General features: G+C 45.1%; 1 protein-coding gene across 8 annotated transcripts in view; it reads right to left on the reverse strand.

The window, feature by feature from the left end:
- The window catches only part of slc2a12 (solute carrier family 2 member 12), an 85,506-nt gene extending 69,953 nt beyond the window's left edge, over positions 1-15,553 (reverse strand). For 4 of the 8 annotated variants that reach the window (XM_059645304.1, XM_048532005.2, XM_048532001.2 and 1 more), the window contains exon 1: positions 15,267-15,496. In XM_059645304.1, coding sequence (XP_059501287.1) covers positions 15,267-15,272 — 6 coding nt within the window. In that variant the 5' untranslated portion in view covers positions 15,273-15,496. The other 4 variants (XM_059645303.1, XM_059645297.1, XM_048532003.2 and 1 more) reach the window with 2 other exon arrangements.
- Between the last annotated feature and the right edge of the window lie 1,943 nt (positions 15,554-17,496).

Raw genomic sequence — 17,496 nt, forward strand, 5'->3', positions numbered from 1 at the left:
TGGTTAAATATGCATCCTGGTACATGATCATCTAAAACGCACTCTATAATGTGTTCCTTCAATACTGTGTTAAGTTCTAAATCAACAAGAAAAGCTGTGGGGATAATTCAGGGATAATGGGAACTGCAGATGCTGGAGAATCCAAGATAATAAAATGTGAGGCTGGATGACCACAGCAGGCCCAGCAGCATCTCCCCATCCCCCTCTCTGATGAAGGGTCTAGGCCCGAAATGTCAGCTTTTGTGCTCCTGAGATGCTGCTGGGCCTGCTGTGTTCATCCAGTCTCACATTTTATTATCTGGGATAATTCAGGGGTCAGTTTTCAGAACTACAAGGAAAGACCAGAGAAACCGGTTTGTCAGTGGATTAGCAAGATCACAGAGAGCTGAATTTATAAACTTATGTAAAGTTGGTAAGGGGAATCCAGAAGAAGGTGGGTTGGAGGAGGCCACAGAAGAGGTTATTAAAGTTTCCACAACAAGTAAGAGGACCGAGTATTGAAACGGTCAAGAATATAAACTCAGGCAGAGCAGATAGGGAACAGGAATCAGAAGGAGGCTAGACACCGCAGGACTGAGGGTATGATACTTAAATTCATAAGTATACAAAACAAGGTAAAGATGGAAATTAGCAGGTATGTTGTTGTGGGTATCACAGATACGTGGCTGCAAGGGCTGGAAACCAAATATCCAAGGACTTGCATCCTATTGAAAGGATAGGCAGATGATCAGGAAGGGGGGACAGGGGTTGCCTTGTTAGTAAGAGAGGAAATTAAATCAATAGCAAGTGGTGAAATGGAGTCAGAAGGCATTGAATTTGTGGGATAATAAAGTGTGGAGCTATATGAACACAGCAGGCCAAGCAGCATCTTAGGAGCACGGAAGCTGACGTTTTGGGCCTAGACCCTTCATCAGAGAGGGGGATGGGGAGAGGGTACTGGGATAAATAGGGAGAGAGGGGGAGGCAGACCGACGATGGAGAGAAAAGAAGATAGGTGGAGAGGAGAGTATAGGTGGGGAAGTAGGGAGGGGATAGGTCAGTCCAGGGAAGATGGACAGGTCAAGGAGGTGGGATGAGGTTAGTAGGTAGGAAATGGAGGTGCGGCTTGGGGTGGGAGGAAGGGATGGGTGAGATGAAGAACAGGTTAGGGAGGCAGAGACAGGCTGGGCTGGTTTTGGGATGCAGTGGGGGGAGGGGAAGAGCTGGGCTGGTTGTGTGGTGCAGTGGGGGGAGGGGATGAACTGGGCTGGTTTTGGGATGTGGTGGGGGAAGGGGAGATTGTGAAGTTGGTGAAGTCCACATTGATACCATTGGGCTGCAGGGTTCCCAAGCGGGAATATGAGTTGCTGTTCCTGCAACCTTCGGGTGGCATCATTGTGGCACTGCAGGAGGCCCATGATGGACATGTCATCTAAAGAATGGGAGGGGGATTGGAAATGGTTTGCGACTGGGAGGTGCAGTTGTTTATTGCAAACCGAGCGGAGGTGTTCTGCAAAGCAGTCCCCAAGCCTCCACTCGGTTTCCCCAATGTAGAGGAAGCCACACCGGGTACAAAGGATACAGTATACCACATTGGCAGATGTGCAGGTGAACCTCTGCTTAATATGGAAAGTCATCTTGGGGCCTGGGATAGGGGTGAGGGAGGAGGTGTGGGGGCAAGTGTAGCACTTCCTGCGGTTGCAGGGGAAGGTGCCGGGTGTGGTGGGGTTGGAGGGCAGTGTGGAGCGAACAAGGGAGTCACGGAGAGAGCGGTCTCTCCGGAAAGCAGACAAGGGTGGGGATGGAAAAATGTCTTGGGTGGTGGGGTCGGATTGTAGATGGCGGAAGTGTCGGAGGATGATGCGTTGTATCCGGAGGTTGGTGGGGTGGTGTGTGAGAATGAGGGGGTTCCTCTTTGGGTGGTTGTGGCGGGGGTGGGGTGTGAGGGATGTGTTGCGGGAAATGCGGGAGACGCGGTCAAGGGCGTTCTCGATCACTGTGAGGGGAAAGTTGCGGTCCTTGAAGAACTTGGACATCTGGGATGTGCGGGAGTGGAATGTCTTATCGTGCGAGCAGATGCGGCGGAGGCGGAGGAATTGGGAATAGGGGATGGAATTTATGCAGGAGGGTGGGTGGGAGGAGGTGTATTCTAAGTAGCTGTGGGAGTCGGTGGGCTTGAAATGGACATCAGTTACAAGCTGGTTGCCTGAGATGGAGACTGAGGTCTAGGAAGGTGAGGGATGTGTTGGAGATGGCCCAGTTGAACTTGAGGTTGGGGTGGAAGGTGTTGGTGAAGTGGATGAACTGTTCGAGCTCCTCTGGGGAGCAAGAGGCGGCACCGATACAGTCATCAATGTAACGGAGGAAGAGGTGGGGTTTGGGACCCGTGTAGGTGCGGAAGAGGGACTGTTCCATGTAACCTACAAAGAGGCAGGCATAGCTGGGGCCCATGCGGGTGCCCATGGCCAACCACTTTGTCTGTAGGAAGTGGGAGGAATCGAAAGAGAAGTTGTTGAGGGTGAGGACGAGTTCGGCTAGGCGGATGAAGGAGTCAGTGGAGGGGGACTGGTCGGGCCTACAGGACAGGAAGAAGCGGAGGGCCTTGAGGCCATCTGCATGCGGAATACAGGTGTATAGGGACTGGAAATGAGGTGTTGGGGGCCAGGGAGTTGGAAGTTCTGGAGGAGGTGGTGGGTGTGGGTGGTGTCACGGACGTAGGTAGGGAGTTCCTGGACCAAAGTGGAGAAAATGGAGTTCAGATAGGTGGAGATGAGTTCGGTGGGGCAGGAGCAGGCTGAGACAATGGGTCGACCAGGGCAGGCAGGTTTGTGGATTTTGGGAAGGAGATAGAAATGGGCTGTGCGGGTTTGGGGAATAATAAGGTTGAAGGCTGTGGGTGGGAGGTCCGCTGAGGTGATGAGGTCATGAATGGTGTTGGAGATGATGGTTTGGTGCTCGGGGGTGGAGTCATGATCAAGGGGGCGGTAGGAGGAGGTGTTGGAGAGTTGGCGTTTGGCCTCGGCGATGTAGAGGTCAGTGCACCATACTACCACTGTGCCACCCTTGTCTGTGGGTTTGATGGTGAGGTTGGGGTTCCCCCACCGCATCCCAAAACCAGCCCAGTTCTTCCCCTCCACCCACTGCATCCCAAAACCAGCCCAGCCTGTCTCTGCCTCCCTAACCTGTTCTTCCTCTCACCCATCCCTTCCTCCCACCCCAAGCTGCACCTCCATTTCCTACCTACTAACCTCATCCCACCTCCTTGACCTGTCCATCTTCCCTGGACTGACCTATCCCCTCCCTACTTCCCCACCTATACTCTCCTCTCCACCTATCTTCTTTTCTCTCCATCTTCGATCTGCCTCCCCCTCTCTCCCTATTTATTCCAGAACCCTCACTCCATCCCCCTCTCTGATGAAGGGTCTAGGCCCAAAACGTCAGCTTTTGTGCTCCTGAGATGCTGCTTGGCCTGCTGTATTCATCCAGCTTCACACTTTATTATCTTGGATTCTCCAGCATCTGCAGTTCCCATTATCTTTGATTGAATTTGTAGAGTAGAGTTGAAGAACTACAATGGAAAAAAGACTCTGATGGGAGTTATGTACGGACTTTCCAGCAGTAGTCAGGATGCGGTGCAGAAAATAAATGAGGAGATAAAAAGAAAGGCATATAGGAAAGACACTGTCACAATAATCATGGTGGGCTTCAATGGTGGACTGGGAAAATCAGGTTGGTAGCGGATCTCAAGAAAAGGAATTTGTTGAATGTTTACAAGATTATTTTTGGAACAGTTTGTGGTAGACCCCACTAGGAAAGCGGCAATTCTGGATTTGGTGATGTGTTATGAGACAGATTTGATTAAGGAGTTTAAAGTGAAAGAACCCCTCCCAGAGAGTGACCATAATATGATAAGAGTTCACCCTGCGGCTTGAGAGGGAGAAGCTGGAATCAGATGCAACAGTATGACAATTGAGTAAAGGTATCAACAAAGAAATGAGAAAGGAGCTGGCTAAAGTTGTTTGAAAGTAGACCCTAACATGGAAGAAGGTGGAGTGGCAATGGCAGGAATTTCTAGGGCAATTTAAGAGGCATAACAGAAATTCATCTGGAGGAAGAAGAAGCACACGAATGAATGAGGCAACCATGGTGGGCAGGGTAATTCAGAGCAGTATAAACGTGAAAGGAAGAGCAGGCAATGTAGTGAAGATTAGTGGGAAGTCAAAGGGCAGGGAAGCCTCTGAAAGCCTGCAGAGGGTAACTGAAAAAGCAATAAGATACAAGAAGATGAAATATGACAGCAAGCTAGCTAGGAATATAAAAGAAGATTGCAAGAGATTTTTTTAGATAACTGGTAAGGGAGAGGCAAGAATGGACATTGGACCACTGGAAAATGAGTCTGGTGAAGTAATACTGGGAACAAAGAAATGACAGAGCAACTGAATAGGTACTTAGCATCAGTTTTCACAGTGGGAGACACCAGCAGCAAACCAGAATTTTATGTGAGCCAGGATGAGGAGGTAAGTATAGTGGCCATCACGAAGGAGAAAGCATTCAGGAAGCTGAAAGGTCCGAAGGTGGATAAATTACCCAGACCAGATGGACTACCCCACCCGGTCCCCCCGGAGTTTGAGTCTGAGTTTGATTTATTGTTGTGACATGTACGGAGACACAGTGGTTTTGTGTGCTATATGGGCAGATTGTATGACACAAAATGCATCAGGGTAGCAGAACAGAGTGCAGAATACAGTGTTGCAGCTGCAGAGAAGGTGCAGAGAGATTTGAGGCAAGGAGTTTCACAGATCTGGGTCACTGATTAAAGACAGATGGTGAAAGATGGTAATTGCAGATAGCAAGATGAGATTGTCTACAGCATAGGACTGAGCAATGCGAACCAGGATTAGGGTATTATTACAGTTTACAATTATCCTAGCCTCAATATGAGATGAATGAATGGCTAAATAAGTAGATGACAATTTGCAGAGTGTTGGGGTAAATGGGGAGCATTGACAGTTATGTAAGAAAAGGGGCTGAATGGAAATGGTTGATGCTGAACTGAAATGGGGTGGATGCAGAAAGGTAATTCGGGACCCAGTTAGAGTAACACAAAAAAAGGGAACATGAAGGATGAGGGAATCATTGTGCATCTCAGTCAGATCTTGAAAATTATTCACGAAGACGCTAAGATAAAACTTTGCCATCTTTGCTCCTGACTCCCCCACACAAAAGAGACTGAAATTGCTGACAATGCATGTATTAGCAGGCAGGATAGATTAAAGTTTTTTTTACTTCCTGGGGGTGAAAACAAATGATCTGTGTATGAGACCCTATTTGGTCCAATTGTATTAATTGTACATCCACTAAATGTAAAATGGCAACAATTTGGACTCTGTTGTGAGGTCGTTCTTTTGGCAGACAGGAATAGTATGTGTTATGGCTCAAGCAATCATGACTTATATAGTACTTTTCAATAATTGGCTTCTTGTCACCTCGAATAGGTAAACACATGCTTGAAGTCTGACCTGGCTTGGCTACTTCTGCCTTGCTTTTAATTCTTTTGACATATTTCCATATCCATGCTTTTCATGGAAAACATCGGTTCACAAGTGCAACATCCCACACCTAAGTAAGTGATTACAGTTCTGTGATGTTCAAGGTTTTGTTTTGGAACAGGGTGCTGTCAGTGGAGAAGTGACTGCATTGAAATCATCCAATGTAGCTTTTGCAGTTTGGCTGTGCAGCAGGTATTTACATAAGGTTACAGAGCTGTTTATTGAGACAATGACAAGTGTCACTGAAGCTTTGCCTTCGCAATGAGACCAATGTGTGAAGCCATAAAATACTGTTACATTGTGATTGATGGGAGGGATTTTCAACTGATCAAACAGTAAAGCATCTGCACTTTACAACTTTCCTTACCCTGCAGGAGTCAGCAGCAATCAAGGAAACACGGCAATTATATTGCGTGGCGCTGAGGATAGATGGTTCAGCCAAAATATGGAATCCGAACACTATGCTTTTCAGTCAGTCATGATAGGCCACAGGATGTGAGCAACTGTGAGGCCCCTCCCTTACACCCTGCCATCATCCATTAGCAATCAACGTTGCCAAATCTGTGTGTAATGCTGAATTCTCCTGAAATGCTTGAATAACCTGTAAGACAACTTCTGAACTCTGAATGGCAGCATTTTTGTGCAGCTTCTCTTGGCAGATCATTCAGCTATGAGGGTGAGTGGAGATGTGAACTTCCCATTGTACACTTTGCACGGCAGTGTAATCCCCTGTAAAGTTGTAAAATAGAATGCAATGTTACATGCCTCCCATACACAGGGGTAAGTTGAGAAAATGGGCTAAAAGCTGTTTCAAGTTAAGAATGTGAGAGCAATGCAACACTACACAATACGGCTCACTTTGTGGTTGAACGTGGAATTCGTGGCATCTCCTAATGGTCAGTCCCTCACTTCCCTAGCCAGATTCATTTTCTCTTCCTTGCACAGAGTAAGGGCCTAATGCTCACTGCTCTGTTACCAATTTTAGCCCCTTAGTCCAGTTAGGGCTGGATTTTTTTTTATGAGGTGAGGTTGAGTAAATTGGTCTTGTACTCACTGGAATTTAGAATAATCAGGAGAGACCTTATTGAAAGAAAGGAATTCTTTGGGGGCTTGACTGGGTAATTTGAGGTGAGAGAGGCCAGGACCAGGGGTATGATCTCAGTGTAAAAGGTCATATATTTAAGGCAAAAAATGAAGGGAAATTTCTTCTCTCATCGAGTAGTTAATTTATGGGATTCTTTATCACAGGGAGCAGTGGAGGCTGGATCATTAGGATGGTATCAAATTGAGAGAAAAATCGTAAAAACACGTTAAAGATTAGTAGTAAACCAGAAGATTGGAGATATTTTAAAAGCCAAAAAGATAATCAAAAATATAATGGAGGGAGAAGATAAACTTCATTGGTAAACTGGCGAGTAATATGAAATGGATAGTTGAGAGCTTCCTTAAATATATCTATAAAGGAAAATAGAATGATTCTTTTAAGTTGGTGAGGCAATCAGGGATTATGGGGAAATAACAGGAATGTAGAATTGAGGATTGTTTGATCAGCCATGATCTCATTGATCTTCTGCTCCTATATCTTATGGATTTATGGTCTTATGGCAGCCTGTAGTCGCTGCACTTGGATTCCAGAAGGCAATTAACAGGATTACAAATCAAAAGTTATTGTACAAAGTGGGATTCCATGGTGCTGCGATGAACATATTACCAAGGATAGAAAAGTGGCTGTCTGTCAAGAAAAGAGTGGACATGAATGGGTCTTTTTCTGCTGTGATGTGTGGAGTTCCATGAGAGCCTGCTGTGGGTTCTTAGTGATTCTGGTAAAGGAAGCGATATTTACAGACAGATAGGTGGAAATTTAAATTGTGAAGTCATGAGGAAGTTGCAGACGGTGATAAATAGGTTAAGTGAGTGATCATGCTCCCATGAGAAGCTTGAACAGATCACCAACTTCGCTAACACCTTTCACCCCAACTTCGAAATTCACCTGGACCAGCTCCGATATCTCCCTCCCCTTCCTGGACCTCTCCGTCTCTTTCTTTGGTAACCATCTCAGCACTGAGATCTATTTCAAACCCACCGACTCCCACAGCTAACTTGACCACACCTCTTCTCACCCACCATCCTGCAAGAATGCAATCCCTCACTCCCAATTCCTCCGCCTCCACCACATCTGCTTCCAAAATGGAACATTCCATACCCGGACATCCTAGATGTCCTCCTACTTCAAGGACCTCAACATGCCCTTTCTGTTGATTGAAAATGCCCTTAACCACAACTCTTGCATTTCCCACACTTTTGCCCTCAAACCTCCTCCCACCAACAAAAGTAAGGACAGAGTCCCAATCGTCCTCATGTAGCACCCCACCCACCTCTGCATATCACTCTCTACCACTTTCACCATCTACAATCCAATTCCACCACCAAAGAGATATTTGTCTCACCACCCCTGTCTGCCTTTCATTGGGACCACTCACTCCACAATTCCCTCATCCGCTCCACACTCCCCACTACCCCCGGTACCAATCTCTGCAACCAGAGGAAGTGCTCTTACATATCTGACTGAGGTTCACCTGAACATCCTCCAACCTGGTCTATTCTATCTGTTGCTCCCAAAATGGCATCCCCCACATCCATGAGAGCAAGTGTAGATTTGGTGACTGATTCGTGGAGCTCCTGCTCTCTGTATGCTGTAATCAGCAACGCTTTCCAGTTGTGAACCACTTTAACACCTGCACCCATTCTCTGGGTGACATGTCCATCCTGGGCCTCCTCCAGTGCTATATTGACTCCACTCGCAACTGGAGGAACAACACCACCTCAGTAGCCTACAGCCCTATGACGTGAACATAGAATTCACCAGTTTCAAAATCACCCCACCTCCGGCCTCATCTTACATCCAACTGTCCCTCTCATCCTCGCCTCCTTGACCTGACATAATCCATCTATCTTCTTCCCCACCTATCCGCCCACTCTTCTCACTGACCAATCCCCACTACCGCCTACCTGCATCCATCTATCACTATCCTACCTACCGTCCCTAAGCCCCACCCGTTCTCCCTCTATTTCCCAACCCAATATGTTGACTCTCCTGCTCCTCTGATGCTGCCTGACCTGCTGTGTTCCTCCAGCTCCACACTGTATCAGCTGAGTAAACATCTGAGAGGGAGTACAAGGTGGGAATATTTGAAATAGGTTACCTTGACACGAAGAATGAAAGAGCAGAATTAGTTAAATTAAGAACAATTACAGGTGTTTTCCAACACACACACCACAAAATGTTAGCGGGGACGATACCTGGAATGAGCAAATTATTTTAAGAGGAAAAGATGGACAGACAAGGCTCATTTCTACTGGAATTTAGTAGTGAAGGGTGACTTGATTAAAGCGTATAAGGTCCTAAGTGGTCTTGACAAGCTGTGGAAAGGAGGTTTCTTCTCATGGAGTGGCATTGTTTCAAAATTAGATGTCACCCTTTGAGGACAGGGATGAGGGCAATTTTTCCGAGTTTGCACCATTTTGGAAATCTGACTCAAAAGGCATTGAGGGTGGGGTCATTGAATATTTTTAAGACCACAATATATAGCTCCTTGTTAGGCAATGGGATCAAAAGGTTATGGGTCGGTGGTAGGTCCTGGGGGTTGGGCAGATGGGAATTTTGAATTCAGGACATAAACGGATCAGCCGTGATCATATTGAATGGCAAAGCAGGCCACTCCTGCATCTAATTGGTATATTTGTAGGAATATGGTAGAGGTTATGGCTTTGGAAGTTGATGATTCAGGAAACTTAGTGAAATTCAAGCGGATCTCCTGTTTATGTACAAAGATTAGATAAATTTTAGCCAAGGCATTTGAAGAATTTGGCTTCTATTTTTCAAACAGTACTGTCTTATCTTTTACAGCAGCTACACTTCAGCAACAGATGGATTGAAGCCAAGGAAGAGGTTGTGGCCAAGGCAGAGAAGGGTGATATTATGAAAATTAAAATCCACCTGGAATTCCCTCCCTAATGGCATGGTGGATATACCTACAGCACATGGACTGTAGCAGTTCAAGATCAAGAAGGCAGCTCATCACTAACTTCTGAAGGGCAACTAGGGATGAGTAATAATGGTAGCCCAGCCAATGACACCCAAGTCCAACCAGTGAATTTGGAAAAGTAGGCAGCTTGCGTGATATTATAAGTTTCAGACTGTTTTTTTTTCAGGGAAACTGTGTTAATACTTACTCTCACCTAAAATCATGCAATCACACTTTCTAGTAATGGCTACCACAAAGGGCTCAGGATTAGAAATATTGTTTATTTCCCACTTGCCTGCCTCACAGTGTTAGGACAGTGAACCCTTCTGGTTTCGGGGGCATTTAGAAGCATATCAGCTTTTGTCACACGTTAGAACATTCCCTTTTAAGTATAATTCAAGCACCAAGTTGTAATCAAGTACCTAAATGCTTAGAATTTAATGTTAGTTATTCAGCTGGAACCGTGGCATTGACTTTGTCGTACACTTAAGTCAAATGCACTTAATGTTATGGTGTAATCAATAAAACACGTGCAGAATGAAACACGTCTGCATTTTGAATCAGGTGCGTGACCTTGGAACTGCACTTTCTCTTCAATGCAATTGTGTTAGAATATTTACTGCATGTTAATAGATAATATGTGCATTTCCAAACCAAAGAAAGTAAGTGTTGAAAAAATTGCTGAGGAATCCAGGGAAGGAAAGCGGGAAAAAAAACTTATGGAATGAAAGCTTGTATAGCATCAAGAGGAATCTTAAAAGACCTGAAGGACATACACAATGAGGTTCACCTGCACATCTGCCAATGTGGTATACTGCATCCGCTGTACCCGGTGTGGCTTCCTCTACATTGGGGAAACCAAGCGGAGGCTTGGGGACCGCTTTGCAGAACACCTCCGCTCAGTTCGCAACAAACAACTGCACCTCCCAGTCGCAAACCATTTCCACTCCCCCTCCCATTCTCTTGATGACATGTCCATCATGGGCCTCCTGCACTGCCACAATGATGCCACCCGAAGGTTGCAGGAACAGCAACTCATATTCCGCCTGGGAACCCTGCAGCCATATGGTATCAATGTGGACTTCACCAGTTTCAAAATCTCCCCTTCCCCCACTGCATCCCTAAACCAGCCCAGTTCATCCCCTCCCCCCACTGCACCACACAACCAGCCCAGCTCTTCCCCCCCACCCACTGCATCCCAAAACCAGTCCAACCTGTCTCTGCCTACCTAACCGGTTCTTCCTCTCACCCATCCCTTCCTCCCACCCCAAGCCGCACCCCCAGCTACCTACTAACCTCATCCCACCTCCTTGACCTGTCCGTCTTCCCTGGACTGACCTATCCCCTCCCTACCTCCCCACCCACACCTTCTCCACCTATCTTCTTTACTCTCCATCTTCGGTCCGCCTCCCCCTCTCTCCCTATTTATTCCAGTTCCCTCCCCCCATCCCCCTCTCTGATGAAGGGTCTAGGCCCGAAACGTCAGCTTTTGTGCTCCTGAGATGCTGCTTGGCCTGCTGTGTTCATCCAGCCTCACATTTTATTATCATACACAATGATCACTGGTTCCCAGAACAGAAACACATAAGACACAGTTGCACTGTACAATTCACAATTAAGTGTTCAACAAACACATCTTAAAGACATTGGATGAAGGCTCATCAATCTAAAACGTTAATTCAGTTTCTCTTCTTGCAAGCTGGCTGAGAACTTTTAGCATTTTCTGTTTTTATTTTAGATCTCCACAAGCTTTTTTAAAAATTCATTCATTAATGTGAGCATTAGTGAGCAGTAGGGCCAGCATTTATTGCCCAGAGTGTAGTTAAGAGTCAACGACATTGCTGTGGATCCGGAGTCACACGTAGACCAGGCCAGGTAAGGACAGCAGTTTCCTTCCTTAGAGAGCATTGGTGAGCCAGATGGGTTTTTACACCCAAACATTGATAACAGTTTTACAGTCATCATTCGACTCTTAACTCCAGATTTCACAGAATTCAGTTTCCACTATCTGCTATTTCCATGGTGGAATTCAATCCCAGATACCCTGAACTATTAAAAACCAGAAGAACTGTAGAAGCTATAAATCAGGAACAAAAACAAAGTTGCCAGAAAAGCTCAGCAGGTCTGGCAGCATCTGTGAAGGGAAAAACAGAGTTAATGTTTTGGGTCTGGTTCTGAGGAAGGGTCATCGGACCCGAAACATTTAACTCTGTCTTTTTCCTTCACTGCTGCCAGATCTGCTGAGCTTTTCCAGCAACTGGGTCTCTGTATTAATAGTTTCATGATAATATCACTAGGCCATCACCTCCTTAATGCAATATTTTATTCTGTATCACAGCAAAAATGTCTTCAGCCAATTCTATCTACCCACATGATACACAGTATCAGCTGAGTGCACCAGGTCTTGTAAAGGCTATGGGCTGTGTTCATTGGGTGCCCATTCTTTTTGAATATGCTATTTCAACGAGCCACCACACACTGCAGCACAGAGGAACAACGAAGAGCAGAAGAAAATCACCTATACAGCGTATTCAAAAAGAACGGGTACCCAATGAACACAGTCCGCCGATTTCTCAGCAACAAACCCAAACAAACAGACAAAACGAGCTCAGAAACCATAACCACTCTCCCCTACATCAAGGACATTTCCGAAATAACTGCCAGACTACTCAGACCTCTTGGCATCATTCTAGCCCACAAACCCACCAACACACTAAAACCGCAGCTAATGAACTTAAAAGACCCTATACAGACAACAAGCAAAACAAATGTCATTTACAAAATACCTTGCAAGAACTGTGACAAACACTACATTGGACAAGCAGGCAGAAAGCTAGCCACCAGGATACATGAACATCAACTAGCCACAAAACGACATGACCCACTATCACTAGTATCCTTACATACAGATGAGGAAGGACACCACTTTGATTGGGACAACACATCCATCCTAGGACAAGCCAAACAGAGACATGCACGAGAATTCCTAGAAGCATGGCATTCCAACTGGAACTCCGTCAACAAACACATCGATTTGGAGCCCATCTACCATCCTCTGAGAAAAAGAACAGGAAATGACATCACCAATGCAGGAAATGACATTACCAACCTGAGGAAACCTAAACAGAAACAGAAAGCGGGACATAACACCAGCGCTTCACCGGAGGCTCACTGATGATGTTACCTAGAATGGTGATGAAACGTCTGAAAACTAACCTTCCAGCTCAGCGAGCAAACTTACATCCAGAACCTCAACCTGAGCTACAAATCTTCTCAAAACTCACTGATACCCTTGATGTTATGACTGCATTCCAATGTGATAATGAGGAGCACTTGTAAAATTGAAATCCATTGGAAATGGGAATGGGGAGGTGAATAACGACTCCTCAGTGGGTGGAGTTATGCCCCTTATGTGGACTTGTAATTCAGAAACTGAGGTTAACGTCATCAAGATGGTAGCAGTGTAGGGCTCCTGTGCTGGGGCTCATCCACTCAGACCACTCTCCTCACATTTTCTCTTCATTTACTGGCTTGCTTACTTCCCTTTACTACCATCGATGTGGCAAGGAACCCCAACGCAGGCTGGTGTGAGTCCAGCACAGGCCTCGTGTCGGCAGCGAGTCAGCCACCGATTACTTCTCTGGGGCAAGCATGGGGCCTGGAATCAAAAATGGCGGATGCTACATTGGTGGAGGGGACAGCGGCGAGGTAGCCCCAGCGGCGAAAGATTGTGCCAGAGGATCAGCACCTTCATCATCGGTTGGGTCCAGCACTGGCGGTGCCAAAGCGGTGTTGGAAGGGTGTTACAGCCACACCAAGGTGGGCCCAGCGACGAAAATATGACCCTGGTTCTGGCAGGTCCAATGTAGGCAGCAGCAGAGGGGAGTCAGCTCAGCAGCAAAAGATGGCACCTGAATGGTGGTGACTTCAGTGTTGGTTGGGTCCAGTGTAGACGGTGGTGAGGCAGTGGAGGAGGGATGGTGGCACAGGTATTGTTGATGGTGAACTGGCTCAGAACTGATGGACTCTCTTCAAGCTATATCTGCTTTTTTCTTATTCTAAAGACTACACAAAATGGCGTCTGATCACTGTGAGAGTGAAAAAACCTTTCAATGTATTTTATTGTTTTCCTCACTGTAAAATACATGTGACAATTAAAACATTCATTCAAAAAATCATTCATTCATAATTCTCTGGGGACATGGTTTCAAATCTTACCAAAGTAAGTGGTGAAATGTAAACTTAATTAAAGATTCTGGATTTGAAAACTAGTCTCAGTAATAATGGCCATGAAGCCATTGTCTATTTGTCATAAAACCCCATCTGGTTCACTAATGTCCTTTAAGGAAGGGAATCTGTTAGTTCTTTTCAAGTCCGACGTGTATCTGATTCCAGGTCCATACTAATATGATTGAGTCTTAACTGCCTGGTGAGCCATTCAGTTGAGGGTCAATTACCAGTGGGAAGGAATGCTGGCCTTTCCAGCAACACTCCATCCCACAAAAAAATACATTAAGAACAAAACTAGTCATGACTGTTAGACACCAATCATGTCAGCCCCAGGATATTGCTGCAGAGTTGCTTAGGCAATGGATCCTAAGTCCAACCATCTTCTGCTGCTTTACCAATGACCTTCTCTCTATCATAAAGATCAGAAATGTAGAGTTTTCACTGATAATTGCACAATGTTCAGCATAATTCATAAGTCCTCAGATATAGATACAGTCCATGCTCACATGCAGTAAGAACTCTATAATAGTCAGGCTTAGACTGATAAATAGCAAGTAATATTCATGCTGCACAACTGCCAGGCAATGACTGTTTCCATAATGAAGCTAATCATCACCCTCCAATGACATTCAAAAAGCATTACCATTATTAAATCTACAACTATTAAAATACTGAACATTGCCATTCACAGAAACCTAACTAGGCCAGTCCCATAAATTATGTAGCTATAAGAGTGGGTCAGAGGCTGGTTGCTCTTGGAGAGTATCTGACACAGACTTTCCAAGGTCTGTCTCCCATTTACAAGGGACAATGCAATGGAACTCCTCGCAGCATCAACAACACTCAATATGCTCAAAACCTCCAAACACAACGTGAGAACATCCACTCCAAATGCATTGCAGCAGATCAGGAAAGCAGCTCAGCTCCGTCTGCTCAAGGTCAACAGAGGCCAACCTTGACAGAGATACCTGTATTTAAGAATAGTTTTTTTTTTAAGAAAAGCAGAAACATTTCCTTCTGTGTGTTCAGTTTGTGCTGTCTTCCCACACAGAATACTCCAATCAGACAATAAAGCATCCTCATTTACTGACACAGCAAACAAATTAGATACTTCTATTCAAGTAAATATTACAGTGGTCAGACGACATTTGAAATTTACTATCTCCAGCTTAACTATAAGTTGAAATCCCCAACAATAAGACTACAGTAGCCTGCCTTGTGATTCCTTTACATTTCCTTCTTGCTTTATCCTTCCAGCTGTCTCTTGTCCTATCTATTTTAATATTCTCAAAACTTGGTACAGTTCCTGAATCAGCAACTGACCCCAACTAGGATAAGTGCTGTTGTACATATTGCTGATTTGGCTCCTTACTCGTGCTGACACAATGCTTGCTTCACCCCAAGTATCAGTCTTGCTGAGCACCTTCCTGCTATGCTGTTGGAATTACATTCTTCAAACCATTCAAGAGTCAGAAAAAAATACCTTCATGATGTGATTCTTTCAGGCTGGATGCCCTCTTCCCACATGTACACTTTTCAACTCCAACAGGCTCTGCTAATCTTTCAAATCATCCTTCAAGAAACCAAGGTGTGGCTACATGTAACTATCAATTACTTCTGTAAAGAAAAATATTACAGCTAGTACCATGCACACAAGACCAGCTGACATTCAAAGTAAAGTTATTAAGTGCACTTAGTTTTGCAATCTAAACATTAAAGGCACTGATTCCACCTCAGATCAAGCAATGATTCTGGTCATTCACATTTGCTTCAAATGGGGAATATGCAGATCTTGATTTTACAGCCTCACTATAGAGTTATTTGATGGTGGGGGATGGGAAGCCTCATAAAATTAAATGAGTTCCACGTGCAAACTGATCAGCACTCTCCTCATTGGTTTTCCACTTGAAATTTAAGGAAATGTTCTGATGAGTACAAAACAGTCTCAACAAAGTGTTTTCTGAAAGAGGGTCCAGACCTGAAATGTCAGCTTTCCTGCTCCTTTGATGCTGCTTGGCTGCTGTGCTCATCCAGCTCTACGCCTTGCTATCTCAACAAAGGTGACTTTTTTCGGCACTATTCAAAATATAGTGGCTGGTCTTCCCACAAACTTTTCACATTGTCTCAATCTGTGTCCTTTGTTACAATAGGCAAGCGAGATCAGCTAACTTACTGAAGCCCTTAAGCTCTTGGCCAATTCATTTCAATTCTAAATGCAGCAGGGAAAAGCTGAAGCATGGGTCAGGGTAGCACAACTTTAACTGCGCAGAAAATAGGACTCCACTTCGAGAGACTCCATTGTGCCCTTTGGAGGTATGCCATCACCCAAGATCATAGCAACCTCACCCCCCTCCCAACCCACGCAGCACCCAAACCACCTCCAAACCCAGCACAGTTATTAGGGACTGCCAGCTATGTCTGTCCAAAATTTCAGACTTAGCGTTAAGTCTAGGGTCCTTCAGGGACTGCACGTGTTGTCGGCAGTGACCATTTTTCAAACCTGCCACAGCTAGCATGGGTGTCCAACACACTTGGCCAATAGATTATGGAGCACGGTGACATCAGAGTGGGTTGACTTGAGGGAATATTTGCTGCTGAAACTTTAAGAGAAGGGGTATTTGGCTCTGCTCCTTTCAGAACAGCTGGCCAGGAAGAGTGCATAAAGAAATACTACACAATATAAGAATCAAAGCAAGAAATTATGGAGCAATGAGTGCCCCAGCAGGAGATGATGTGCAGTGTAACAGCTTGGTGTTGGAAAATCCAGGACAGTTGATACCTTGGCATTAGTATCAATATGATTCAATTAAAGCTGCTCCTAGTATGATTTTGCTGTGTAACAGTTAAGGCTTGTGTGTCAGGGCAGCTGACAGGCTTTACGATTAGGGAGCAGGGAATATAACATCTCACAAAGTCCAGGCCATCGTTTGTGCAAATGTGGATCAAAGTAGACAGATGTACAGAAAAATTTAATGTAACTATTATAAAAGCACAAAGGCATTGCCTCAAAGATAAGTGCATAAAATTGAGGAAGGAAGGGCTGGAGGTAGAATGAGGCCAACTATTTGTAAAATTAGGATAGAAATGATGGAATGTGTGCTTTTATCGAGTCATAGTCATAGAGTTGTACAGCATGGAAATAGACCCTTCAGTCCAACTTGTCATTGCCAACTAGATAGCCGAAATATATCCAGTCCCATTTGCCAACATTTGTCCCATATCACACATGCCTTTTAATTGTTGTAATTGTACTAGCCTGCACCACTTCCTCTGGCAGCTGATTCCATACACACACCACCTTCTGCGAGAAAATATTGCCCCTTAATTCCCTTTTAAATTTTTCCCCTCTCACCGTAAACCTATGCCCCCTAGTTTTGGCCTCCTCTACCCTGGGGAAAAGACCTTGGCTATTCACTCCATCCATGCACCCCATGATTTTATAAGTCCCTATAAGCTTACCTCTCAGCCTCGGATGCTCTAAGGAAAATAGTCCCAACATATTCAGCCTCTTCCTTTAGCTCAACTCATCCAACCATGTAAATCTTTCCTGAACCCTTCCAAGTTTCACAACATCCTTCCTAAATCAGAGAGACCAGAATTAAAAGCAATATTCTAAAATTAGCCTAACCAATGTTCTGTAAAGCCAAAACATGATCTCTCAACTCCTTTTCTCAATGCACTGAACAATAAAAGCAAGCATACCAAATGTCTTC

The sequence above is a fragment of the Stegostoma tigrinum genome, chromosome 4 (assembly GCF_030684315.1).
Source record: "Stegostoma tigrinum isolate sSteTig4 chromosome 4, sSteTig4.hap1, whole genome shotgun sequence".
Lineage (NCBI taxonomy): Eukaryota > Metazoa > Chordata > Chondrichthyes > Orectolobiformes > Stegostomatidae > Stegostoma > Stegostoma tigrinum.